This window comes from Sphaeramia orbicularis, chromosome 22 (genome assembly GCF_902148855.1).
Source record: "Sphaeramia orbicularis chromosome 22, fSphaOr1.1, whole genome shotgun sequence".
NCBI lineage: Eukaryota > Metazoa > Chordata > Actinopteri > Kurtiformes > Apogonidae > Sphaeramia > Sphaeramia orbicularis.
Window position 1 is genome coordinate 6,809,501 of NC_043978.1, and position 27,352 is coordinate 6,836,852.

At 48.6% G+C, this 27,352-nt stretch overlaps 1 protein-coding gene across 2 annotated transcripts; it reads right to left on the reverse strand.

The window, feature by feature from the left end:
• Positions 1-417: 417 nt before the first annotated feature.
• On the reverse strand, positions 418-27,130 carry mapkbp1 (mitogen-activated protein kinase binding protein 1). Of its 2 annotated transcripts, XM_030127208.1 has the most exons (31): positions 26,720-27,130; positions 23,974-24,065; positions 17,825-17,887; positions 17,437-17,494; positions 15,922-16,092; positions 15,153-15,290; positions 14,845-15,027; positions 14,657-14,674; positions 13,678-13,838; positions 13,301-13,499; positions 13,083-13,214; positions 11,701-12,001; positions 10,416-10,541; positions 10,267-10,337; positions 8,974-9,095; positions 7,928-8,003; positions 7,625-7,736; positions 7,484-7,547; positions 6,742-6,864; positions 6,411-6,535; positions 6,275-6,315; positions 4,094-4,240; positions 3,872-4,006; positions 3,223-3,350; positions 3,002-3,132; positions 2,745-2,927; positions 2,585-2,666; positions 2,187-2,500; positions 1,376-2,095; positions 1,032-1,117; positions 418-954 (listed from the first exon to the last, which is right to left on the reverse strand). In XM_030127208.1, exons 1-31 carry the CDS (start codon positions 26,840-26,842, stop codon positions 712-714), a joined length of 4,668 nt encoding a protein of 1,555 aa, XP_029983068.1. In that variant the 5' UTR covers positions 26,843-27,130; the 3' UTR covers positions 418-711. The 2 variants fall into 2 exon arrangements, with proteins under 2 accessions (XP_029983068.1, XP_029983069.1); XM_030127209.1 differs by lacking the exon at positions 14,657-14,674 and having other exon boundaries at positions 4,094-4,243.
• Positions 27,131-27,352: the final 222 nt, after the last annotated feature.

Sequence of the window (27,352 nt, forward strand, 5' to 3'; positions counted from 1 at the left end):
TGTGTCTCCAACTCAAATGTCCTCATTGTCCCAAAAACATTTACATCAAGAGAAAAATAAAGTCTGTTCACATCTGGACTCGACTGCTCACATCTGGACTCGATTGTGGTCCTTTGTTCACATTTCACTGATCAATAATAATAATAATAATAATAATAATAATAATAATAATAATAATAATAATAATAATAATAATCGTCCAGATGAACTGAACAGAGCTGGTTCAGCCAATCAAAGAGCAACAGACAGTCAATAAAAACAGGAGTGTAAAAAACAACTGCAGCTAAAAAAAGAGAAGGGGAAGAGGAGGAGGAGGAAGAGGGGGAAGAAGAGGAAGAAGAGGAGGAAGAAGAGGAGGAAGAAGAGGAGTACCATCAGGTCTGGTTCTGATAAAAGGTTAAAATTGAACCTGTGTGTTTGTGTGTTGAGGGCGACTCCTCGACAACCACTGCTGCTTCACTTAGTGTTGGTCATTTTAGTTCAGTTTAGATCATTTTAGATCAGTTTAATTTAGATTGGTTTAGTTTAGATCGGTTTAGATTGGTTCAGTTTGGTTTAGTTTAGATTGGTTTAGTTCAGTTTAGTTTGGTTCTGATCTTCTGGTCTCCAAACAGCTGATTCCAGATCAGGATGGAACTGAACAGAGAGTCAGGTGGTGACAGAGGGTCAAATAGTCTGTGATTGGTCAATCCTCGGTGGATGCTCTGGTCTCTAATTGGTCGGGCCAGGGAGCCTCCTCTGGACGGCCTGTAGGAGGAGCAGTGAGTACTCCTCCAACAGCGCTGCCATCTTCACCTCCCCCAACCCCCCCAAACCCCCTTCCACTCCCAGCATGCCCGGGGCACCGAGCGGCAGCGAGTCCAGCTCCACCCTCATGGCCTGGAAGGCCTCAGATAGGACAACGGCCATCTGATGCCGGTCGGGGGCAGAGTCGTCGGCAGAGGCGGCGCTGACCTGCAGGAGGAGGAGGAGGCAGGTGATCAGCTGACTGAGGGTTAAAGGTGGGGTTCTAGTGCCCAGGTGACACTCACCTTCCTGTACAGGTGAGTCGCTCTCCTGAAGCAGTTCTGCAGCTCATTGGTCAGAGCCCTGCAGGTCTCCATGGTGACGGTCACAGCTGAGCATGAACAGAGACAAAGGCTGGTGAGACCCAGATCACATGATCAGTTTGAGTAAATGGTAAACAGAGGCGTCAGGTGAAACCATGAAGAAGAGTCAGGATGAAGGAGTGAACATGTCACTTACAGACGGAGGAGAGGAGGATGAGGAGGAGGAGGAGCAAGAGGAGGAGTCTGAACCTGAGAGGAAGATGAGGAGGAGGATGAAGGTGAGGGGGGAAACCACAGATGAAAGGAGCAAGAGGAGGAGTCTGAACCTGAGTCGTCCACACCGCTGCCTGCAGGAGTCTGAGGCTCCTCCTCCTTTGGGGGTGGGGTCAGAGGGGAGACAGACACTGGAGGAGGATGAGTCGTCGTAGATGATGAAGAGGAGGATGAAGACAACCCGGCAGCAGTGGCAGCACCATTGGTTCTGGCGGAGGGCGAGAAGGAGGCAAGTGTGGGTTTGTCAGGAAGCGGCCTGCTGCTGCCGGGAACGCGAGCCTGGAGGACCCGACCTGCCTGGTTACCATGGTTCCCGTGAGTCAAAGCTGCGGAGGAGGAAGGAGAGACAACAACGGGGACGACAGCGGCTGTGTTTGAGGTCACCACAGCGACAGGAGGAGGAGGAGGAGCAGGAAGGGGTTCGTCAGCGGGGGGGTCATTGAGACCGTCGCCCACGGAAACAGAGCGCGACATCTTGGCCATGGAGGAGGCGGTCGGACTCATGTAGGACCGAGACAGCGTCGAGGACAAAGAGGAAGACTTCCTAGGTGTCATGAGGACAGAGGGGGGGGGGGCTGAGGAGGGGGCGTAGCTGAGGACAGAGGGAGTGGTGACCTCTTGGTGAGGGGACCTCAGGGAGGCGGGGCTAGGTTTCCCAGGAGGCGGGGCTGCGGTTAGGAGACGTCTGGGAGAGGAGGGTAGGGTGGTAGGACGTTGAGGGAGGAGGAGCATCTGAGGAGGGTGGTCTCTGGATGTTTGGGAGGCGGAGTCACCTGAAAGAGACAGAGACATCAAGTGAATGAAGACTGGGGCAGGGTTTCAGGGGTTGAGAGCTGGGGCGGGGTTTCTGAGTTCTGGACTTACTGGTCTCCATCAGCAGGCTCTGGACTGACTGGGTCTTCCTGAGTCCACTTGAGGAGTTCAGGTGCATGGCGGCGGCTCTGGCTGTCGGACCCTGGCTCCTCTTGGACTCGTGGATCTTTTTCTTCAGGGAGGAGGGACGGGGGACCTGGGGGGCTTCTTCCTGATCCACATGGTTCTGGATCTGCCCTGTACCCTGCTGCCGGTCCTCATTCTGTTTCTGCTCCATCAGAGGCCGGACCTCGGAGACCAGGGGCCGAGCTTTGACCTCTGACCCCCCTCCGGCGGTCCGACACGGAAGAGGAACCACAGCTCGACTGAGGACAGCACAAGAGCAGGGTGAGAACAGGATCTGGATCCGAACCAGGTCAGGATCTGAAACATGTTTGGGTGATCTTTACCTTCCTGGTGGATTCTGGGACAAAAACCTAGAGGAGATGCTGAGACTTTCTGAGGAGCTGTGAGACCCTCGGCTTGGACTTCCTGTCAACACATGGGACACATTATTTGATGTGGAGCCACAGGTTCTGGTCATGGTCTTTGGACAGGTGTGTTTCTTACCTGAGGCGTTGAGGTCGGCCAGAGTCCCAAAGTGCTCCTTCAGAAATGCCTCCTGGTCTGGGGTCTGCGGTACCAGCTGAGATGACGCTCGTCCTCCCCCTGCCGCCACTCTTGGTTCCTCCTCCTCATCCTCCTCCATTTCTAGCTCAGAGGAGTTTCCATCCACACTGAGAAGCTCAGAGTCTGGGACCAGAACGAAGAAGGTCACAGTTCAATCTACAGAGTTAAACCAGAGTTAAACCCAAGTCTGGTCTCACCGTCTCCTGCTGGACGTCGGTCTGGACTGGACAGTCTGGAGTTGAAGCCCAGAGAGCAGCCGCTGTCGGGACTTGGTTTGTCCTGTTGATCACCTGACACAGATGGACGCACTTCCTTCACCTGGAACTCACTGACAGACAGGAAGGGGCGGGGCTTCAATGGGTGTGGCACTATCAGGTGAATCTGCCGACCTTTTTTCAAATCCAGAAGCAGGTCTTACCATCCTGCCAGGCTCACTCTGTCCTCCCATTGGTCAGGATACAGGACAGGATTCTCCCGTTCTGGGCTCTGATTGGATAGCAGGATGAAGCCTGGCCTCTCATTGGTCCTCGTCTCATCGTCATCAACCTGCAAAGAAAGATTCACACATCATCTCGACAGATGAGCATGGACTTTTACCTTTGATTGGTGTCTTGGTGACTCTTAACACATACAGGACAGAATTATCTGCATGAGTTTAGATTTAATATAGATGGAAAAATCTGAATACACAACACAGTTTAGGTTGTGGGTGTGGTTTGACCATTGGGGCGTGTCCACTCCTGGTTTCCTGACATTGTAAAAAAAAAAAAGAATCTAAAAACCCATGAACACAATGGACACGTGAGTATCTACTGAGACGTATCCAGGTGAATTGGCTAACTAATGAACAAGCTAATGTTAATTAATGAAACGAGTTTTAATCAATATTTCAACTGGATAAGAACTTAATGTTGATTAAAACTTGCAGCATTAAGGTGCTAATGTGTTAGAGGACTGATAACCTGCAGGAAGCAGAAACAAACCTGTTCCTCTGACACAAAGAGCTTCAGACAAAAACCCTGTCCAAATGTTTTTAAATGACTTTCGCCATTTCTTGTTCTTCTTACCCATCCTGTGGTGACCTGCAGACTCACAGTGCTCCCCAGCTCCCGAGTGGTCTTGTGCAGTTCTGCCTCCATGGCCTGGCCCCTCCCTCTGGAGCTGCAGGGGGACGTCTTACCCTCAGAGGGGCGTGGCTTCACCTGGTAGAGGTTTAGTAAAGGTGAGAATCCTGCCATGTTCACGTCATTTAGGCAACAGGAAGTAACGCTCAGTTGCGCTCTGGTCACCTCGTCCTCTTCGTGATGTTCCTCCGGTTTGTCAGCACAGTATGAGTCCAGGAGTCGGAGGTCCAACATGGACTTGACCATTAGGACGCTATCTGCGCTGCAGGTCCTCCTGGACCAGCGACGACGAGGCAGTCGACCTCCCGACTCCTCCAAACAGAAAAAATGCAACTATTAGAAATCCACTTTTCAGGCAGCGCCCTCTGGTGGTAGCAGGTACGTCCTACAAAAGCACTGACTTTGGATGAGTTTCCACAAATGGTTCTTCAGACTTCTAGCTAACTGCTAAGACTTTAATAACTTCCTTGATGTGTTGAGGTTATTTTTAACATTTCTTTATCAGACGACTCTCAGCACCCTCTGGTGATTGTAGTAAGACTATGTTCTACATTCTGTGACTTTAAATGGGTGTTCATATTTAATTAAAATGTGTTGATTAGTTGAACATTAATGCATTTGTCGTGTTCTGTTTTTCTAGCAGTTTTTTAGGGTGTTAATGATGACTTCTGAGGGTTAAGTAGTACGTGCTCCAAAAATGGCCATGGTGGTTTGACTAGTGTAAGGTTACATCTAGAACTTTTCAGGGAGTCGGTGGTGGTGTCCAGTGGATAAATATGGGCTCTGACAATGATCACATTTCACTAGTTTTCACAAATAGTTCTTACGAGTTCTAACTAATTGCTAGTGCATTAAGAAATGCTCCTAAATAAAGGAGGCTGGCCAGGCACAGCCAGAGGGAGCAACATGGGTCCTTCCTCCTGTGGGACCTCCACCTGCAGAAGGAGCCATATGGGTCCAGTGCATTGTGGGTTGAGTGTCAGCCAAGTATAGAGGCCCTGGTGGTCTGGGACTCCTGAGGCAGCTGACACGTACCAGCAGGCTAGGCGGGCCGCAGCTTTGGCAGTTGCCAAGGCAAAAACCCAGGCGTGGGAGGAGTTTGTTAAGGCCATGGAGCTTGACTTCAGGTTGGCCGAGAAGAAGTTCTGGCAAACTGTCAGGCAACTCAGAGGGGGAAGCAAACAAACACTGTTTATGGCGGTGACGGAGTTCTGCTGATGTCAACTGGGGACATTGTCGGGCGGTGGAAGGAATACTTTGAGGACCTCCTAAACCCGGCCTTCACACCTTCTGTGGTGGAAGCATAGCATTGGGACTCAGGGGCGGGCTGGTCCATCACCCAAGCTGAGGTCTCCAAGGTAGTTGGACAACTCCTTGGTGGCCAAGCTCCAGGGGTGGATGAGATCCGTCCTGATTTCCATAAAGCTCTGGATGTTGTGTGGCTGTCTTGGTTGACACGCCTATTCAATATCACGTAGAGGACAGGGACAGTACCTCTGGACTGGCAGACTGGGGTGGTGGTTCCTCTTTTTAAGAAGGGGGACCAGAGAATATGGTCCAACTATCACACTCGATCACACTCCTCAGCCTCCCTGGGAAGGCCTATCCCAGGCTACTGGAGAGGAGAGTCCATCCGATAATCAAACCCAGGATTCCAGAGGAACAATGCTGTTTTCGACCTGGTCGTGGAACCCGGGACCAGCTCTTGATGCTCTACAGGCTCCTAGAGGGTTCATGGGAGTTTGCTCATCCAATCCAGTGGTTTGGGGATCTGGAAGGCATTCAACCGTGTCCCTCAGGATGTCCTGTGGGGGGTACTGCCTGAGTATGGGGTTCATGACCCGCTGCTCTGAGCCTGTAGGTCCTAGTATGACCAGAACCAGAGCTGGGTCCACCTGCTGGTACTAAGTCAGCTTTGTTCGTGGTGTGGGTTGGACTCCAGGGCTCCCCTTTGTCACTGATTCTTTTTTATGGACAGAATTTGTAGGTGCAGTGGGGGGGGTCCAGTTTGGGGGAGGAGGGGGGCGTTTTCCAGCTTATTGTTAAGGCATAAGTAAGTGCTCCTACAGCTGTTTCAGGTCATTTTAGCACTTTTTACTGGTAATCGGTGGTGCCCTCCAGTGGTCAGACCCTGAGGTTAGACTGTGTTCTAAAAGTGGACCGTGTGGATCAGTTGTTACTCATGGTTCCTGACAGTGCTAGCTAAGGCATAAATCAATGCTTTTTGAGGCGTTCCAGGTAATTTCTAGCATTTTTCCAGGTGGTGTGTGGCGCCCTCCGGTGGTCGAGGACTGAATTTACTCTACATGCTTTAAACTCATTCAGGTTTGACCGGATCTCATTCACCTTCCTGCCGTCCAGACTCTCATCCTTTTCATCACATATTCCTGCAGGAATAAAAACAGACACACAAGGATGTCATGATCCTTCATCCTGGTTGGTTGGTGTAACTGTGCCATCTAACGTAACCACGGTAACAGACCTGTCCCCGCCTCTTCCTCCAGGCTTCCTGCCGTGACTGTATAAGGACAGACGAGCTCCTCCTCCTCTTCCTCGTCTTTGTCGCTGTCAGACGACATGACGACGACTCGAGGCGATGACGCTTCGCTATCAACACAAAAGCGTCACAGTCGTCCGGTTTTCGTCACGTCAACGTGGATTCAACGAACATTTGACTTCGCTTTTTATGTAGAGATAAATGTTTAGATCATCATGTATTGAATAACAGATCATATGTCTGAGGCTCAGCTTCTATTCAGGTCCAAACCTACACTGACCTGACCACGCCCACTCTGGTCCAAACTCACACTGACCTGACTCTGGGCTGAGGTGCATTCTGGGAGTGTGGTGTGACGCCGGACGGAGGTCGGAGGTCGGCGAGCCGCTGCCTCATCCTGATGGTCAGCTCTGGACTGAGACGCCAGACGAAGATACAACTGGAGCGGGGGGGCAAAGAGACAGGGCGGGAGAGTGAGAAAGCGAGGGGGGGGGGTGAGAGAGAGGGATAGACGCTGTCTTATAATCATCTTCTAATCCATATCTCCATGTTTTCAGATCTGTCATGTTTAATTAGATCTGTTTAAGGATGGAAAACGCCTTGTATATTTGTATAAGCAAAACTAAATAAAAAAGTAAAAAAACAACCCAAACCAAACCAGACTAAAGTAGAAAAGCACTCGGAGAGCACAGACCTCCGCCAAGGCATATTAGTGCCCCCCCGATCACCACCAAAATGTAATCATTTGTTCCTTGTGCCAGTATCTACATTTCCTGAAATTTTCATCCAAATTCGTCCATAACTTTTTGAGTTATCTTGCACACGGACAGACAGACAAACCAACGCCCCCCCACCCCCGATCCCCACCAAAATTTAATCATTTGTTCCTTATCCCATTTCCAACAAACCCTGAAAATTTCATCCAAATCTGTCCATAACTTTTTGAGTTATGTTGCACACTAACGGACAGACAAACAGACAGACAGACAGACAAACAAACAAACCCTGGCAAAAACATAACCTCCTTGGCGGAGGTAACCAGACCAGACCAAACCCACCTGTCTCCGGACACGCTGATCAGGTGACGACAGTCGCTGCTGAACTTCAGACCTGTGACAATCTCTGGAAAACAGAACCATACCTTCACCTACAGGTATGAACCATGTGACTGAAGCATGTGACTGAAGCATGTGACTGACCTGAGTGTCCAAACATGGAGGCGACGCATTCACCGGAGTAGAAATCAAATATACTGATGTTCTTATCTGAACAGGAGGAGGCAATGAAGAGACCAGAAGGATCAATCTGAACCTGAGGAGGAGGAGGAGGAGGAAAAAGAGGAAGAGGAAGAAGAGGAGGAAGAGTAGGAGAAGGAAGAGGAGGAGAAGGAGAAGGAAGAGCAGGAGGAGGAAGAGGAGGAGGAAAAGGAGGAGGAGAAGGAGGAGGTGGTGTCAGTCCCACTAACTGCTGTTCCTGTTCTTGTTCTTGTAGTTGGTTCTAACCTTTATGAGGGTTCCATCTTCACCCTGAGAACCTTTGTAGACCTTCTTCTGTTTCCCATTACTGATGTTGAAGATCCTGGAGGACCAAGACAGAACCACCATCATCATCACCATCTTCATCATTCATACATTCAGGTCATAAACGCATCGTGTCTGTTCTGTTTTCCTGGTGAACCTGCACCTGAGCCGACACCCACTCAGGAGGTTCTCACTGGTCACATGATCTAGGAGAACTTTAGGAACGTGTTTCAGAACCTGAACCCTAACCTGTTCAGGATGTGATGGTTCTGAACCAGTTCCTGACAGAGGCTGCAGTTCTGTCTACAACCAGCAGGGGTTAGTCTGAGCCCACACACAACTCAGCCCAGGAATTAAACCCAGATGGAAATTGACCAGCATTAGACTGAACCCATTTAGACTGCGCACGGAATGACTCGTTTAGATGCGGAACTGGAGGTCCAGGTCCAGTCCAGGTCCAGATGTGAGTCTGAGTCCAGGTCTGGGTCTGGGTCTGGTTCTAGGTCTGGTTTTGGGAGCACGTCTGGGTCCAGTTCTGGGTCCAGGTCCGGGTCCAGGTCCAGGTCTGGGTCTAGGTCCAGGTCTGGTTCTAGGTCTGGATCCAGGTCTGGGTCTGGGCCCAGGTCTAGTTCTGGGAGCACGTCTGGGTCCAGTTCTGAGTCCAGGTCCGGATCCGGTTCTGGGTCCGGGTCCGGTTCTGGGTCCAGGTATGGGTCCAGGTCCAGGTGTGAGTCTGAGTCCAGGTCTGGGTCTGGGTTCAGGTCTGGTTCTAGGTCTGGATCTGAGTCCAGTTCTGGGTACAGGTCTGGTTCTAGGTCTGGATCTGAGTCCACTTCTGGGTACAGGTCTGGCACTGGGAGCGCGTCTGAGTCCAGTTGTGGGTCCAGGTCCGGTTCTGGGTCCAGGTCCGGGGCTCCTCCTACAGACCAGACGCTCGCATGTCTAAAACAAACCCTTCTCCTGTTGCATTCTGGGTCATGTGCGTGTGGGCAGTACCTGATGCTGGGTCATGTGCGTGTGGGCGGTACCTGATGCTGCGGTCCTGACAGCCCACTGCCGCGTACTTCCGGGTTGGTTCCACGTCCATGTCGTAGAGTGTGGTCTTCCTGACGGCGTGATGCGTTCGGGTGAACTGAAGGCCGTCAGCGGTCTGAGGACGGGACACGGGTCAATTAAAACCACAACGCAAATAAACTACGAAGACCGGGTTGACACAGAACCAGTTCTGAAGAGGTTCTACTGGATCTACTGTTCTAGATCCCTGCTGAACCAGAACATCCTGGTCTACAACCAAATGAGACTTATTTTAAGGTATGGAACAAACTCATTCTGCAGGTGTGGTTATAGTTCTGGTCCTGGTTCTGGTACTAGTTCTGTTCCTGGCTCTTGTACTAGTTCTGGTCCTGGTTTTGGTACTAGTTCTGTTCCTGGCTCTTGTACTAGTTCTGTTCCTGGCTCTTGTACTAGTTCTGGTCCTGGTTTTGGTACTAGTTCTGGTCCTGGTACTAGTTCTGGTTCTAGTTTTGGTCCTGGTTCTAGTTCTGGTACTGGTTCTAGTTCTAGTTCTGGTCCTGGTTCTCATACTAGTTCTGGCTCTGGTCCTGGTTCTAGTACTAGTTCTGGTTCTGGTCCTAGACTTAGTTATGTTCCTGGTTCTAGTACTAGTTCTGGTTCTGGTACTAGTTCTGGTTCTGGTACTAGTTCTGGTCCTGATTCTAGTTCTGGTCCTAGAGTTAGTTCTGGTCCTGGTTCTAGTTCTGGTTCTAGACTTAGTTCTGGTCCTAATTCTACTCCTGGTCCTAGACTTAGTTCTGGTCCTGGTTCTGCTCCTGGTTCTAGACTTAGTTCTGCTCCTGTCCTAGACTTAGTTCTGGTTCTAGTTCTACTCCTGGTCCTAGACTTAGTTCTGCTCCTGGTTCTAGACTTTGTTCTGCTCCTGGTTCTGTTCCTGGTCCTAGACTTGGTTCTGCTCCTGGTTCTAGACTTGGTTCTACTCCTGGTCCTAGATTTAGTTCTGGTTCTGGTTCTGCTCCTAGTCCTAGACTTAGTTCCGGTCCTGGTTCTAGACTTAGTTCTGGTTCTGGTCCTGGTCGTAGACTTAGTTCTGGTCCTAGTTCTACTCCTGGTCCTAGACTTAGTTCTGGTCCTGGTTCTAGACTTGGTTCTACTCCTGGTTCTAGACTTGGTTCTGGTCCTGGTTCTGGTTCTACTCCTGGTCCTAGACTTAGTTCTGCTCCTGGTTCTGGTTCTACTCCTACTCCTGGTCCTACACTTAGTTCTGGTTCTGCTCCTGGTCCTAGACTCAGTTCCGGTTCTGGTACCTGCTGGGCTGTTCTGAAGTACACGCTCTTGTCGGCTCCACAGCTGATCATCCTCACTTTGCCTTCGTTGGCTGTTGGACACAAAGCACAGGTTAGATGCTGTTACCATGACAACATGAAGGCCCAGAGGTCAAAGGTCACAGACTGACCGGCGAAGCGGACAGCGGTGATGGACGACGAGTGTTCATCTAGCGTCTGAACCAGACTGTAGTCCCTCTGAGCGTCCAGCACGTGGATCAGACGGTCCCGACTGGCTGAGGCCAACAGACCCAGACCTGCAACACAGAACCAGAACTGGGATCAGAACCAGGACCAGACCCGGGATCAGAACCAGGACCAGAACCAGTATTAGAACCAGGACAGGGATCAGAACCAGCATCAGAACCAGGACCAGGACAGGGATCAGAAACAGGACCAGAACAAGGACAGGGACCAGAACCAGGACCAGAACTAGGATCAGAACCAGGACCAGGACAGGGATCAGAAACAGGACAGGGAACAGAACCAGGACCAGGACAGGGAACAGAACCAGGACAGGGATCAGAACCAGAACCGGGATCAGAACCAGGACAGGGATTAGAAACAGGACAGGTGTCAGAACCAGGACCAGAACCAGGACAGGGACCAGAACCAGGACCAGAACCAGAACCGGGATCAGAACAAGGACAGGGACCAGAACCAGGACCAGAACAAGGACAGGGATCAGAATCAGGACAGGCATCAGAATCAGGACAGGTATCAGAACCAGGACCAGAAGAAGGACAGAGATCAGAATCATGACAGAGATCAGAACCAGGACCTGAACGAAAACCACCAACAAAACCCAAACTGGGATCAGAACCAGGACCAGAGACACATTACATATTCACTGGGTTTGAACAAAACCACATTAATCACACAAACAAACAAACAAATATAGACACATAGGAGTCACTCCTGTTTGTGTCTGTTGTATCATTGTGTGTCTGTTGTGTAGTTGTGTGCGTTTACGAGCCTCTACATTCTTGTCGTTGCCGCGTCAACAGAATGGACTCATAAACCTGAGTTCACCATGTGTGTGTCTGTGTGTGTTTCTCTGTGTGTGTGTGTGTGTGTGTGTGCGTGTCTGTGTTTTGTGTATGTGTGTGTTCTGTTGGTTTTGTCGTCAGCTGTAAATCCCTCCTTTGTGTTGTGTGCTTTTTGTGTTGTATGCTTTTTGTCGTCCTCCCGCTGTAGTGCGGTCGGCACTGCCTTGCTGAAGGGCAGAGTCTGACACTGAGGCATCGTGGGAAACGGGTCTGGTGTGCGTTTGTGTCATCGTTGTGTCATCATTGTCTGTTGTGTTGAACTACGTGGATCATGTGTCATCACGTGTTAGAACACAAACATGGAAGAACCACCTAGAAGGATCGGGTTCTGTGTGAACCGCGGTCCTGGTCCTGGGTCCGTCTGTACCTGTGTCCAGTTTGGAGAACTCCAGACACAGGATCTCGGAGTCGTGGGCCTGGACGTTCAGGATCTCCTCCATAGAGTCCAGGTCGTGGACCCTCAGGACCCCCGTGCGGTCTCCGGAGGCCAGGTGCTGTCCGTCGGGGCTGACCTTCAGGGTCCGGATTCCGGGTCGGGACGGGTCGGCCTGCTGCCCCTCCGAACCCAACGGCACCGCCTTCTCTGCGTTGCCCCCGGAGACAGCGACCGACTCAACGTCCAGGAGGGTCGTGACGTTGTCGTCCACGTAGATGACCTTCTGCAGGTCCTGAGGGGTCAGAGGTCAGAGAGGAGGTGTGAGGTGGTGTGTTCAGGTACCGTGGTATGTTCAATTATCAGTGGTGTGTTCAGATAATGGTGGTATGTTCAGGTACCAGCACTGTGTTCAAGTATCTGTGGTGCATTCAGGTTTCGGTAGTGCGTTCAGGTACCGGTGGTGCAATCAGGTACCGGCAGTGTGTTCAGGTATCAGTGATGTGGTCAGGTATTGGTGGTGTGTTCAGGTATCAGTGGTGCATTCAGATCTAGATGTTGTGTTCAGGTCTAGATGGTGTGTTCAGGTATCGGTGGTGCATTCAGGTATCGGTGGCGTGTTCAGGTCTAGATGGTGCGTTCAGGTCTAGATGGTGTGTTCAGGTATCGGTAGTGCATTCAGGTATCAGTGGCGTGTTCAGGTCTAGATGGTGCGTTCAGGTCTAGATGGTGTGTTCAGGTATCGGTGGTGCGTTCAGGTATCAGTGGCATGTTCAGGTGTCAGTGGTGTGTTCAGGTATCAGTGGTGCATTCAGCTCTCAATGGTGTGTTCAGGTATCGATGGTGTGTTCAAGTATTGGTGGTGTGTTCAGGTATCAGTGGCGTGTTCAGGTCTAGATGGTGCGTTCAGGTCTAGATGGTGTGTTCAGGTATCGGTGGTGCGTTCAGGTATGTATGTATCAGTGGCATGTTCAGGTGTCAGTGGTGTGTTCAGGTATTAGTGGTGCATTCAGCTCTCAATGGTGCGTTCAGGTATCGATGGTGTGTTCAGGTATCTGTGGTGCATTCAGCTCTCAATGGTGCGTTCAGGTCTAGATGGTGTGTTCAGGTATCGGTGGTGTGTTCAGGTATGTATCAGTGGCATGTTCAGATGTCAGTAGTGTGTTCAGGTATTAGTGGTGCAGTCAGCTCTCAATGGTGCATTCAGGTATCGGTGGTGCATTCAGGTATCAGTGGCGTGTTCAGGTCTAGATGGTGCGTTCAGGTCTAGATGGTGCGTTCAGGTATCGATGGTGTGTTCAAGTATCGGTGGTGCGTTCAGGTACCGGCGGTGTATTAAGATACTGGTGGCGTGTTCTGGGTGCGTTTCCTCTTACGTGGCTCAGGATGTTGCGTTTGAGGACGCCATGCCCGTCCATGTTCCACAGGCGGATGGTGTTGTCAGAGGAACAGCTGAGGAAGGAACCGCAGGGCAGACGTGGTTCTCCTCCTGGTTCCTCTGGATAAACCTGCACCAACGTACACACACACGCACACACATTCATCTAGTGACCTTTGACCTGGAGCACAGGTACATTGTGGGACCGACACTGACCTCCAGGCTCCACACACATGACGAGTGGTACAGCGCAGAGTACAGTTTCCCCGCCCTCCGGGGGTCGCGGAGGTCGTGGACGTCCCACACGTAAATGCTGTGGTCGTTGTAGACACACGACAGCCAGTGGTTGGAGGGGTCGTAGGTCACGGCCACCGTATCCGGGTAACGGGCCTCGGACCGGCAGCAGAACAGCTGACTGAGGACACAGACAGACACCCAGGGGCATCGTGGGTAAAGACACAGACGCCTTGGACTGAATGGAGTTAATGTGTCAATTTCAACGGTGACGGTGGTCAGCTGACCTCAGAATGAATGAGTGTAAGTAAAGACAGAAGTCACGTGACCTGCGTAGATCCACGCCATCTGAACGTTACCTGGCGTCCACCATGTTGGCGATGTCCGTCCCCAGACAGTGTGGGCGGGGCAAAGTGCACAGAAAGTGCAGGTTGACGGGGCTGAAGGCGCGGACCGTCCCATCTGAGCAACCACAGAAGATCAGCTCCTCAGTGACGGACAGACAGGTGGCCTGGGATGCCTGAGGACACAGGGACACGGGTCAGCCCGGACTAGAACCGGACCAGACCGGACCGGACCAGGAGAGACCGGACCAGAATCGGACTGGACCAGGAGAGACCAGAGCAGAACCGGACTGTACCAGACCAGACCAGGAGAGACCTGACCAGCACCGGACCGGACCGGACTGGACCAGAACCGGACTGGACCAGAACCGGACCAGATGAGATGGGCTGCGGACCTTGTTCAAATCATCTCAGATGTTGAACTGTCGGCAGAATCTGTTTTTTATCATTTTTTACCAGAAACATTTATAGTTTATGAAATACAAAAATAATGAGTGAAAACGTGAAGGACGTGATCCACATAACCAAGGTACTGTGGTACCACGGTACTATAGTGTCACAGTACTGTGACACTATAGTACCATGGTACTATGGTACCACAGTGGTACTATGGTACCACAGTGGTACTGTGGCACCACTATGTGGCACTATACTATACTATAGTACCACCGCGGCACTGTGGTACTAGCACCATAGTACCACAGTACCACCACGGTACTATGGCACTATGGTACCATGGTGCTAGTACCGTGGTACTATAGTACCACACTACCATAGTATCATAGTACTGTTGTAATATGGTACTGAATGACACTGGTGTTCTGTGAAACCGACCGATGGGTGGGTGGGGGGGAGGTGGGCGTGTGAGGGTCAGTCCACTCAGTGGTGATAATCAGAACCAAACAATGTTTATATGTATGTTCTCGAGCAGACAACATAAATGACTAATAATTGATCGGCGGCTGAAATGAGTCATGGTCACATGACGACTTACGGAGGTGGAGTCAAGTCTCTGCACAGGAAGCAACAAAAACAAACAGAACAACAACACGTTTAAAGATGAACCAGAGTTAACGTGAATATCATTCAGACTTCCATCCCATTGGTCACAATAAGCCACACCTGCCCATAGCCCCACTCACAGCCCTGTCCATAACCCTGGCATCCCTGTCACTCACTCACCCGTAGCTCCACCCATTTGTCGAGGAGGCGGCGGTCATTGAACTCGCACAGCAGACCGGAGGAGGTGATGCAGAAGGTGGAGGACGCCTGTCGGCCCCGCCCACATGCCACGTCACTGAAGAAGTTGTTCCTGAGTTCTCCCAGCAGCCCTGAACGCCCCAGGAGCGGCACGGTGGCGTTCACCTGGAGATGGGGGCGGAGCAACAGCAGATGGAGGGATAATGAGTGACACGTGCTCAGCTCAGAGTCAGGGGACCATGTAAATAAACCTGGGATCAAATATGTGACCAATCAGGGTGTCCAGTCACCTTTGAGGTCTTGGCGTGGTCCAGGTACCAGAACTTGACGTGGCGGTTTCCCGCGGTTACGAAGTAGGAGCTGTCGTCGGAGAAGGAGACGGCGGTCACTTTACTTGACACCTTGTTCGCCGCCACGACCACGTTTTTCTGACAGACACAAAACGACTAAAGGTCAAAGGTCAGCATCGACCGGTCCGATGACCTGTTCAAAGGCGCCGGCTGCTGTTTGACGGTAAACACCAGTAAAATTCAGACTCAGCAGAGCGTCACCTGAATGTCTCACGGTGTGTTCACTGACACCTTCAAAAAGCAGTTTAATGTATAAACAGAGGATTAGACTCAGACTGAGGCTTTGGTCTGAGTTTAGGTTTAATTCAGGATTAGATGAAGTCTGACTTAGTTCACGAAGATCCGAAAAACATTAAAAATAAACATCCGAAAATCATCTGAAAAACATTAAAAATAAACATCCGAAAAACGCTTAAAAATTTTAAAACTAAACATCCGAAAAACATTGAAAAACATTAAAAATAAACATCTGAAAAAGATTAAAAATAAATATCCGAAAATCATCTGAAAAACGTTAAAAATAAACATCTGAAAAACGTTTAAAAACATTAAAAATAAACATCCAAAAAACATCAGGACTAATGTCAGTTTGACGGGTGGGCTTGATGGGTTTGACGGGTGGGTTTAATAGGTTTGATGGGGGGATTTGATGGGTGGGTTTGACAGGTGGGTTTGATGGGTTTAGTGGGTGGGTTTGCTGGGCAGTTACCTTCCAATTCCAGACGTTGACCATCATGTCGTGCTGGTATCCAACGCTGACGATGTACTTCCCATTGGGTGAAAAGGCCACACAGGCCACGCCGTACTTATGCTCCTGCAGCTCTGACACCTGGAGACGCTCTGACCAGTCCCAGACCCGGACCGCCGGCATGTGTCCGCTCTGAGGAGGAGGACCAGACCAGGACCTGAACCCAGACCAGGACTCACATCTACAGGGACCTGAACCCAGACCAGGACTCACATCTACAGGGACCTGAATCCAGACTGGACTCACATCTACAGGGACCTGAATCCAGACTGGACTCACATCTACAGGGGCCTGAACCCAGACCGGATTCATGCAGACCTGAGCTTGTTCCATACATCCAGACTAAGCCAGGTCCAGAGTTTCTCCATGTTTTTCTTATTTACTTTCTTACTTAGTTACTTAAATATCTAATTACTTAGTTAGTTGCTTACTTACCTAATTACTTAGTTAGTTACTTAGTTACCTAATTACTTAGTTACTTACTTAGTTGCCAAGTTCTTTAGTTCCCTTGTTCCTCAGTTACCCTTTGGTTGACTCACCTAGTTACTTAGTTACCTAGTTCCTTAGTTACCCCTTGGTGGACTCACCTAGTTACTTAGTTACCTAGTTCCTTAGTTTCTCAGTTACCCCTTGGTGGACTCACCTAGTTACTTAGTTACTTATTTCCTTAGTTACCTAGTTCCTTAGTTACCCCTTGGTGGGCTCACCTAGTTACTTAGTTCCTTAGTTACCCCTTGGTGGACTCACCTAGTTACTTAGTTCCTTAGTTACCTAGTTCCTTAGTTACCCCTTGGTGGACTCACCTAGTTATTTAGTTACCTACTTGGTGGACTCACCTCTCCTGTTAGTTCCTTAGTTCCCCAGTTACCCCTTGGTGGACTCACCTGGTTACTTAGTTACCTAGTTCCTTAGTTCCCCCTCGGTGGACTCACCTTGTTCCTTAGTTCCTCAGTTACTCCTTGGTGGACTCACCTAATTACTTAGTTACTTAGTTCCTTAGTTACCCCTTGGTGGACTCACCTAGTTACTTAGTTCCTTAGTTACCCCTCGGTGGACTCACCTAGTTACTTAGTAACTCAGTTACTTAGTTCCTTAGTTCCCCCTTGGTAGACTCATCTCTCCTGTTAGTTACTTAGTTACTTAGTTCCCCCTCGGTGGACTCACCTCTCCTGTTAGTTACTTATTTACTTATTTACTTAGTTACTTAGTTCCCCCTCGGTGGACTCACCTCTCCTGTTAGTTACTTGGTCACTCAGTTCCTTAGTTACTTAGTTCCCCCTCGGTGGACTCACCTCTCCTGTTAGTTACTTAGTTACTTATTTACTTAGTTACTTAGTTCCTCCTCGGTGGACTCACCTCTCCTGTTAGTTACTTGGTTACTCAGTTCCTTAGTTACTTAGTTCCCCCTCGGTGGACTCACCTCTCCTGTTAGTTACTTATTTACTTAGTTACTTAGTTCCCCCTCGGTGGACTCACCTCCCCTGTAACCACATATTTTCCGTCTGGAGAAAAGGCCAGCGTCGTAATGGCTTTCCTGAAAACACACACACACAAGGACGAGGCGGCGTTCAACGACAGACCTGTCAATCATTTCCACATTGATTGTCCTGATCGATGACACTGTGTTTATTGATTCAATATCAGTTGGATTTGACGTCATTTCAACACTGGGTGGTGTTATTTAAACACTGGGTGGTTTTATTTCCAACTGATGTGAAACCCTTGTGTATTATTTCTTCACTGATTCTGTTTGTTCTGTGACTATGAATCATGGGAGTTGGAGTTGTTTCAGCCACGAGTCCTGTACATGTCTGGTTATGGTAAAGGGGGTGGAGCCTTAGAGCTGATCGGCCGACGTCTTTACCTGGAGCTGTTGAAGATGTGATGCTGTTTGTTTTTCCGTGGATTCAGAAGGACGACGACACACCTGAAAACCAACAACAGTAAACAAATAAACACCTGCCTGAAAACAAACAGTAAACAAATAAACAACACCTGCCTGAAAACAAACAACAGTAAACAAATAAACACCTGCCTGAAAACAAACAGTAAACAAATAAACACCTGACTGAAAACAAACAGTAAACAAATAAACACCTGACTGAAAACAAACAACAGTAAACAAATAACCACCTGCCTGAAAACAAACAGTAAACAAATAAACACTTGACTGACAACAAACAACAGTAAACAAATAAACACCAGCCTGAAAAACAGTAAACAAATAAACATCTGCCTGAAAACCAACAGTAAACAAATAAACACCTGCCTGACAACAAACAGTAAACAAATAAACACCTGCCTGAAAACAAACAGTAAACAAATAAACAACACCTGCCTGACAACAAACAGTAAAGAGATAAACAACATCTGCCTGGCAACAAACAACAGTAAACAAATAAACATCTACATTTGCATGAAAACAAACAAACCAGTGGTTGTTTGTGTTTTTTGTCCCAGTTTCATTAAACTGAATGGTTGTCGTCTGTGAGTCATTAGTTCAACACAAACACAAACATCAGCTGATTCTGGTTCTTCAGTTTGTCTGTGTGTGTGTTTGTGTGTTGTGTTTGTTTGTTTGTTGTATGTTTCTTTGCTGACCTTTGACCTGTTTCTTCAGTTTCTCCTTGGAGAAAAACAGAATGAAAGGATGTTTATTCACAACAAACAACGACATGTTCGATCATAGTATGTGTTTATTGTGTTGTGTTTATTGTGTTGTTGTTGTGTGTGTTTATTGTTTTGTTGTGTGTTTACTGTGTTGTGTGTGTTTATTGTGTTGTTGTGTTTGTGTTGTTGTGTTTATTGTGTTGTTGCGTGTGTTTATTGTGTTGTTGTGTGTGTTAATTGTGTTGTTGTATGTGTTTATTGTGTTATTGGAGTGTTTATTGTGTTGTTGTATGTGTTTATTGTGTTGTTGTTGTGTGTGTTTATTGTGCTGTTGTTGTTGTGTGTTTATTGTATTGTTGTTGTTGTTGTGTGTGTTTATTGTGTTGTGTGTTTATTGTGCTGTTGTTGTGTGTGTTTATTGTGTTGTTTGTGTGTTTATTGTATTGTTGTTGTGTGTGTTTATTGTGCTGTTGTTGTTGTGTGTTTATTGTATTGTTGCTGTTGTTGTGTGTGTTTATTGTGTTGTGTGTGTTTATTGTGCTGTTGTTGTTGTGTGTGTTTATTGTGTTGTGTGTGTTTATTGTGCTGTTGTTGTTGTGTGTGTTTATTGTGTTGTTTGTGTGTTTATTGTATTGTTGTTGTTGCTGTGTGTATTTATTGTGTTGTTGTTGTATTCCATTCTGTTGTTGTGTCGAGTTGCGTTCAGGTGCTCTGTTCTCCACCGGTGATCATCTCCTCCAGGCTATGACATCATCTCCATCTCTGAGTCCAATCAGAACACAGCGCTGCAGGCGTCAGGTGTGAGTTTCAGACACAGAAGAAGAAGAAAAACCAGGACGTTTGGATCATGTGACTCTGACCACAGGCGTCACATGACCCCATTCACACCCATCAGACACCAGGACCACAAACACCAGAACCAGAACCACAAGGGCCAGACCACCAGGAACACAAACGCCAGGACCAGACTACCAGGACCAGAACCACCAGGACCAGACCAGACCACCAGGACCAGAACCACCAGGACCAGATTCAGACCAGACCACCAGGACCAGACCACCAGGACAAGAACCACCAGGACCAGACCACCAGGACCAGGACCTGGTGGATCAGAACCACAACCATTAGGACCAGACCCGACCACCAGGGACCAGAACCACCAGGACCAGAACCACCAGACCAAACCAGACCAGACCACCAGGACAAGAACCACCAGGACCAGACCAGACCACCAGGACCAGACCACCAAGACCAGACCGCCAGGACCAGACCAGAACGCCAGGACCAGACCAGACCACCAGGACCAGACCACCAAGACCAGACCACCAGGACCAGCCCAGACCACCGTGACCAGACTAGATCAGACCACCAGGGACCGGGTCTGTGGGTCCGACCGGGTCCCGACCCATTTAAGGACACGTTACATGAGACTGAAATGAAACAACAGAAGGTGACGAAACCTGGACCTGGACCCACCCCTTTAAGAAAACACACACACAGGGGAATACAAGGAAAGTGGAACCGGACTAACGGAACCGGACTGAATGACACCAGCAGAACTAGTTTCTTTTCTGTATTTAATGGATGCAGTTGGATTCAGGTTCAGTCTGTGTTTGGACCATGAAGTCCTCTGTTGTGTTCAGACACCCCCACCCCCCACCCCATCCACATCTGCAATGCAGCAGCTGAGATCTGCAGAGTGGGCGGAGCTACACCTGACCGGCCCACACTGTAATGACATGATACAGAACAGAGGCATGTGACCCAGGTCACATGGGGGGGGGGGGGGGGCAGTGGTCTGAAGGGTGAGGGGGGCAATGGTCTGAAAGGTGGGGGAGGGGACAGTGGTCTGGAGGGTGGAGGGGTGGTGGTCTGAAGGGTGGGGGCAGTGGTCTGGAGGGTGGGGGGCAGTGGTCTGGAGGATGGGGGGGACGGTGGTCTGGAGGGTGGGGGGCAGTGGTCTGGGGCAGTGGTCTGGGGATAGGGGTATTAGTCTGGAGGGTGCGGGGGGGGCTGCGGTCTGGAGGGTGGAGGTGGGGGGCAGTGGTCTGGACCACAGCTTTAATCCTACATGTTTTTATTTTCAAAAACTGCATAAAACGACAGAAAAGACGTTCAATCACTTTCAGTTTGATCTGAAAATGAGACAAAAACCAAACAATAATTAAAGTTGCAAGCGGCATTGAAAGACCCTCGCCACGTCCAGTACAGGTATGTCCATCATTCAGCAGGTGGCGCTCTAGAACCAAATTTAATGTCCTTCTGATGAATGGATGTAGGACTGTGAGACTGACAAGTGAATCAAATTTGAGGGAAATCTTTGCTCGTATGTCTGAACTAAAGAAATTTTTGTATAAGTAAATCTGTAGGGGGCGCTATGCAGCCAAAATTCCATTTCTTCCATTGAATGGGTGTAGGCCTGTGAGATGTACCACTCAGTCAAATTTGAGCCAAATCGGTGTTTGTATGTCCAAACTGATGCAATTTTCTTAAAGGTAAATTTGTAGGGGGCGCTATAGAGCGAAATGGCAATTTATTTTGATAAATGGGTGTAGGCCTCGGAGATTGACATCTGATTCAAATTTGAGCCAAATAGGTGATCGTTTGTCCAAGCTGAAACAATTTTAGTAAAATTAAATATGTAGGGGGCGCTATGGAGCCAAATTTCAAATTTTTCAGATGAATGGGTGTAGGCCTGTGAGATAGACGTCTGAGTGAAATTTGAGCCAAATTGTTGATTGTATGTCCAAGCTGAAGCAATTTTTGTAAAGGTAACTTTGTAGGGGGCTATATAGTGCAAAATTTTAATTTCTTCCAATAAATTGCTGTAGGCCTGGGAGATTGACAACTGATTCAAGTTTGAGCCAAATTGGTGTTCATATGTCCGAACTGATGTCATTTTCGCAAATGTACATTTGTAGGGGGTGCTATAGTGCGAAATTAAAATTTCCTTCAACAAATGGCTGTAGGCCTGGGAGATAGACGTCTGTTTGAAATTTGAGCCAAATTGGTGTTCGTATGTCTGAGCCATACCATTTTTGTAATGGTAAATTTTTGAAAAAACTTTGCAAAGTTCGCAAGCTTGTCACACAAAAACGGTGACACCGATCCCAAAAATTTGGCTACCTTTTGTTTCCCCACTTCTCTAGACACCGTACACCAATTTTGAGCTCATTTGGCCAAACACCCAAGGAGGAGATGGTTAAAATACGTCAGCGAAAACGCTGACTCAGCATTTTGGAAATTTCAATCCAATATGGCCGACTTCCGGTTGGTTTAGGGGCATGGCCATTATAATATTTTTTGTTTGTCTCCTGATGAAGAATCTGTGTACCAATTTTCATGGCTCTACGACAAACTTTATGTTGGACATGGTCCCACTGGCGTAATGTATTTCCACTTTTCAAGGGGGTGCATTTCTTTACTGATAACTGCAAAACTGTAGATATCTGTAAATTCAATTTTTCGCACTTCTGAATTTTGGTGAGTTTTTGTAAATGTTTAGGGGGTCAAATTTGAGCTCAAAGCGCAGGAGAAGGGAAAAAAAAAAAAAAAAAATCTGAACAGGAACAATATAGCCGTTTCCATGGCAACCACATATTTGGCCTTATTTGAAAGCTCTCAAGGTCCCCCACGTGTCTGTGGGGTCAGATGTCACGTGTCGTGCACTTACACCCGCGTGACTGACCCTGAGTGGGTGTCTCCCATTGACTCCCATTCATTCTAAGCAGGTGTAAATATGTGGTTTGTGCACATGTCATGTACATGTTCTTAAAGGTCTCAGTGCCGTGAATGTGAATATGTGTGAGAGTGGAGAAAGTGGAGAAAAGCGACCGTGTCACTGGAGATTTCGTCCCAATGCGCCCACTGCAGACTCAATAGGCCCTGCACCAGCAGTACTCGGCTCTGGCTTAAAAATAAAATAAATAGACATAATATAAAAACAGTGAGTTTATACGAGTTTAATCTGATGGATTCAGTCAGGAGGGAGTTTCTCCTCCTCTTCTTCTTCCTCCTCCTCTTTGTTCTGTGCTTTTCTTTCTTCGCTGACCCACTGACCTCCTTTTCTTTCTCTTTCTCTTGAATGTCCGTCTCTTCATCCGTTAAATCTGGACTTGGTGTGACCAAGGCCTCGTCCAATAGGAGGCCAGGCTCCTCCCATAGGAGGCCAGGCTTGTCCAGTAGGAGGCCAGGCTCCGCCCAGCGTGGGCGTGTGCAGCCCTCAGACATTCCCATCATTCCACTGGACTGGACTCACCCAGAGGGCAGACACATGACCTCAGAGGACCAGAACCCACCCTGACTCCTGACCCCACAGACCCGCAAACTGAACCCTGAGGGGTCCACGGACCCAGAACAGGACCCTGTAGAACCCACACAAGGTTCCACATTCAGCCCATCTGATCCCAAACAGGTCGAACCAGAATCTGTTCTGGTTGAACAACATGATGATCAAACTGCACTGGATTTTCTTTGGATGTTTCAGGTTCACATTCGTTTCCTTCTTCCACTAAAACAAACATTAGTCATTGTTATTATTGGTTATTATGAGGACTGATCTGGTTCTGACCCACTTTAGAACCCACTGGTCTGAATGTGGAACCAGAACTGACATCAGTTCAACACCATCCATCTTCAGTGTCATTTTGGTGTTTCATAAATTCTTCCCGTGGGGGGGTCGGACCCGTTGGCGTCCAGTTCTGGGATGTGGGCCGTATGTTGGACCCCCTGAGGACCCTGACCGTGGGTCATGTGACCATGGGTCAGACCAACATGGACTGGTGGACGCCATCATGTGAAGAAACATGACACGTTTAATCCTTTAATCTCATCATGTCATTAGTCGTTAAAGTCCTCGAGTCTGAAACGGCGCCGGTGGCGACAGAACACGGATCACATTCCCCTGGACACAGACCAACACAAGAATCTGAACACGGCGGTATCACGGCGGTACCACTGCGGTACCACCATAGTACCGTACTGCAGTGGTACTGTACCACGGCGGTACCAGACATCACATCTGATGAAACTACTGGGTTCTAAAACCCATCCATAACTGAAATATACATCATGTGACCAGGATCAGGTGACGACGGAATAAAAACCTGAATCCAACGACGCCTGAACCAATCAGGGAGGGAGGGGTACACAGTGACTGATAAGAACCAATCAGATCACTTCAGACACGTCCCCTCTGGGTGTGTCCACATCATGATTTCTATAATGTTAAAGTGTCAAATTGAGTCCCGTGGGCGTCGACGCAGTGAAGGGGGCGGAGTTTGGAACCTACCATATTGAACCCATCAAGTCCAGAAACCAGAACCTGGAGCCAGAACCTCCTGAGATGATCAACAGAACCAGATCCTGGACCCGGTCTGCCGGGTTAACCTGTGTCACACTCACCCTGCAGGGTATGCCACCAGTCCGGTCCGAGGGTCCGAGGCCAGGGCCCGGTTTCCTGCAGCCGTGATCCCCAGAACCTTCTCCAGCGTCACCTGGGGGTCAGAGATCAGAGATCAACAGTGAGTTCAGTTAACACCAGAAGCAAAAATGTCCCTGAAACACGAGACCAGATCAGAGTAAAACCAGAACCAGACCAATCTGGATCTGTTTGGACCGGTTTCTGTGAACGTTCACGTCGTTTCTTCTTTATTTTCATAGTTTTCATCTGAGCATCTCCGTGACGACTCACATGAACTTTAATCCAAACAGCGAGACAGAAATAACACCAGACAAGAGCAAAGAGCAGGAAAACCACCAGGGTCACATGGTCCCATGAAAACCACCAGGGTCACATGGTCCCATGAAAACCACCAGGGTCACATGATCCCATGACTGTGGGTCACATGACAAACACACCCTAGTTCAGTCTAGAAGGAGTCCAGCTCCAATAAACAGGTTCAACCTGTGGATTTAAACTCAGTCTTACTTCCTCCTCCATTCTGACGAAGATGACCTCTGACCTCCAGTCCAGTCACATCTCTGCTGTGAAACCTGAGACCTGAATCTGTCCCATTAGCCTGTTATAATCAGCCTGTTAGCACAGCTGTAAGCATTAGCTTGTTAGCTTTAGTCTGTTAGCGTTAGCGTGTTCTGCTCCGTCTCTTCTCATCATATGACACAACTCCAGAGAAACAAACTCTTTATGTTTCACTGGATTAAGACCTCCTACTTATACTGAAGACCTGGACCAGGACCTGGATCTGGACCAGGACCAGGACCAGGACACAGGACCTGGACCATGGATCCACACCCCTGGGTCTTAGTAATTAATACATGAATCCATCTGAGAAACTGAACAGAACTGAACCAGAACCACAAAAACCAGCAGGAAGTCTGGCTGATCCAGACTCTGCCCTTTGATGAAGTCCTGATCCAGAACAAACCTGATCCACTTTAACCTCAGTCTGTGAGGACACGTTGTACCACATGGTTAGACCTGGATGAACTGAAACAGGTCCAGACTGGTATCAGGTCCAGACCGGTATCAGGTCCAGACCGGTATCAGACCCAGATCAGTATCAGACTCAGACCGGTATCAGACCCAGATCGGTATCAGGCCCAGACCAGAATCAGGCCCAGACCGGTTTCAGGTCCAGACCGGTATCAGACCCAGACCGGTATCAGGGAAGTGGACGTGTTGATCAAAGACAGACCCTATGTGGGACATCTGAAATGTTCTAAACCACAGGTGTCAAACTCCGGTCCTCGAGGGCCGGTATCCTGCATGTTTTAGATTTTTCCCTCTTCCTTCCAAACCTGGTTCAATTAATGATCAGATCATTATCATGCTCTGCAGAAGCCTGATAACGATGTAATGGCTTCCAGGTGTGATGGAAGAGGGAAACATCTAAAACATGCAGGATACCGGCCCTCGAGGATCTGAGTTTGACACCCCTGTTCTAAACTAACCCTGATCCTGTTTCAGACTCTGACCTACAGGAGCTGGTCTCTGTCCAGGTCCAACAGAACTGAACTGGACCTAAAAATAAAACAGGCTCAAAGCACAGTTTTCAAGTGTGAGATCCAAGAGGCTGAAGGACGCATTCAGGGGACTCGTAAACACCAGCGCTCTGTCCTTGTTGTCATCTTAATGCAGCTTAGTTACAAACCAGAACCTCTTCACAACAGAACAGGTCAGATTCTGGACCTGGATCTAAGATGGGTTTAAAGACATCACCTCCTTAAAACCAGAGAACTCAGAACCTCTAGGTCCTGGTCCTGGTCCAGGCCCAGGGTCATGTGACTGCTTCATCTCAGTTTTCGTCTCTGTGACGAAGTTAAACCGGTCGAACCGGACTCTGAACATGTTTCAGATGTTTGTTCAGATCCGGTTTCAAGTTCTTCTGTCAAACTGGTCCATGTGTCAACAGGACTCTGAACCAGCAGGTGGACTGATGCGGATCCATGTCAACAGGACTCTGGACCAGCAGGTGGACTGATGCAGATCCATGTCAACAGGATTCTGGACCAGCAGGTGGACTGATGCAGATCCATGGTGGATCCACATCAGAAGAACCCACGGGACAATGGGTCATGTGACCTGTGGAGTCTCAAATCTACACATATAAACACACCTGGACCTAGACCAGGACCAAACATGGACACAGATGACAGACGTGGACACAGATGGACAGACGTCCTCATGTCTCCAAACACAGACTCAATTAAACAGAATCTATGAAACAGAAATAACGGATGAAACAACATCGATTTGGACAAAAAAATCAATGAGATCGACTAGAAAAAGACAGAAGCCTCTGAAAAGGATCAATAATCACTTTATCGTCATCATTCAACTGATTTTACTTTTACTGCAGGTTTAAAGAGAACTGGACCAAACCTGTTCAACTGGTCCAACCACTGGAACACAGTTACAATAATAATAACAATAATAATAACAACAATAATAATAATAATAATAATAATAATAATAATAATAATAATAATAATAATAATAATAATGCTTGATCATTAGATCAATGAGCTACAGAAAATTGATTATATCTCAGGTAACTGATTAACATAAACCAAACACAATGAAAACAACAAACCAATAAACACAATACAAACAGCAGACATTCCTTCATTCAGATTCCGGGTCTCCTTCTCCGCCGTTAACAGAACACGGCGCAGTGCGCGTGCTCACCTTGTCGCTCAGGTCCTCTTTGTGCCGCGCGGCGCCGCTCCGCCTCCTCAATTTGATTGACGGGGACCGGAGCAGGTTCTTGATGCGGCTGCGGATGGTTCCGCCTCCGCCGTCCGCGTTCATCGCGTTAGCTGCGCGGCTAACTGCTGCTTCAGCGGACTACCGGAGCTGCGCCGCCGCCGCTGTCATGCCGTCTGTGAGCCGAGCCGAGCCGTGCTACGGGGTGCAACTGTCCAGGGTCCGGCTCCGGTTCTGCTTGTGATTCTGGGCTGATCCAGGTCGCAGGCTCCGGTTCCGCGGCTCCACATCTCATTTCTCTGCCGCAGAAGAAGAAATGCAGCGGCTTCACCGCGGAGTCAGAGCGAACTGAGGCACGCACGGACCGGCGTAAAGCACGCATACGACGTCACACGAACATCCGGAACGGACTTTCACAATAAAAGACCACATGCGCTATGTGACGTTTATGTGATATTTTTTGTCTGAATGTTCCCAGAGTTCAGACTGAAACAGGAAGGTGAACCTTTAGTTTCCTCAGAAACAGATTATAAGTATAAAGTGAATGACTGTTCTTGATTTTTCTGCTGCTCCATTATTCTTTCTCTTTTTCCAATTATTCAGATTTTAATCAAG

Bases quoted from the DNA above. Each gene is read 5' to 3' on its own strand.
- mapkbp1 (XM_030127208.1), bottom strand. From the start codon at position 26,842: ATGAACGCGGACGGCGGAGGCGGAACCATCCGCAGCCGCATCAAGAAC. The intron at 15,291-15,921 runs GTAACTGCCCAG...TGTGTCTGTCAG, and splicing joins TCAACGTCTGGAATTGGAAG to AAAAACGTGGTCGTGGCGGC. The intron at 10,338-10,415 runs GTCAGTCTGTGA...TGTGTCCAACAG, and splicing joins CACCGCTGTCCGCTTCGCCG to CCAACGAAGGCAAAGTGAGG.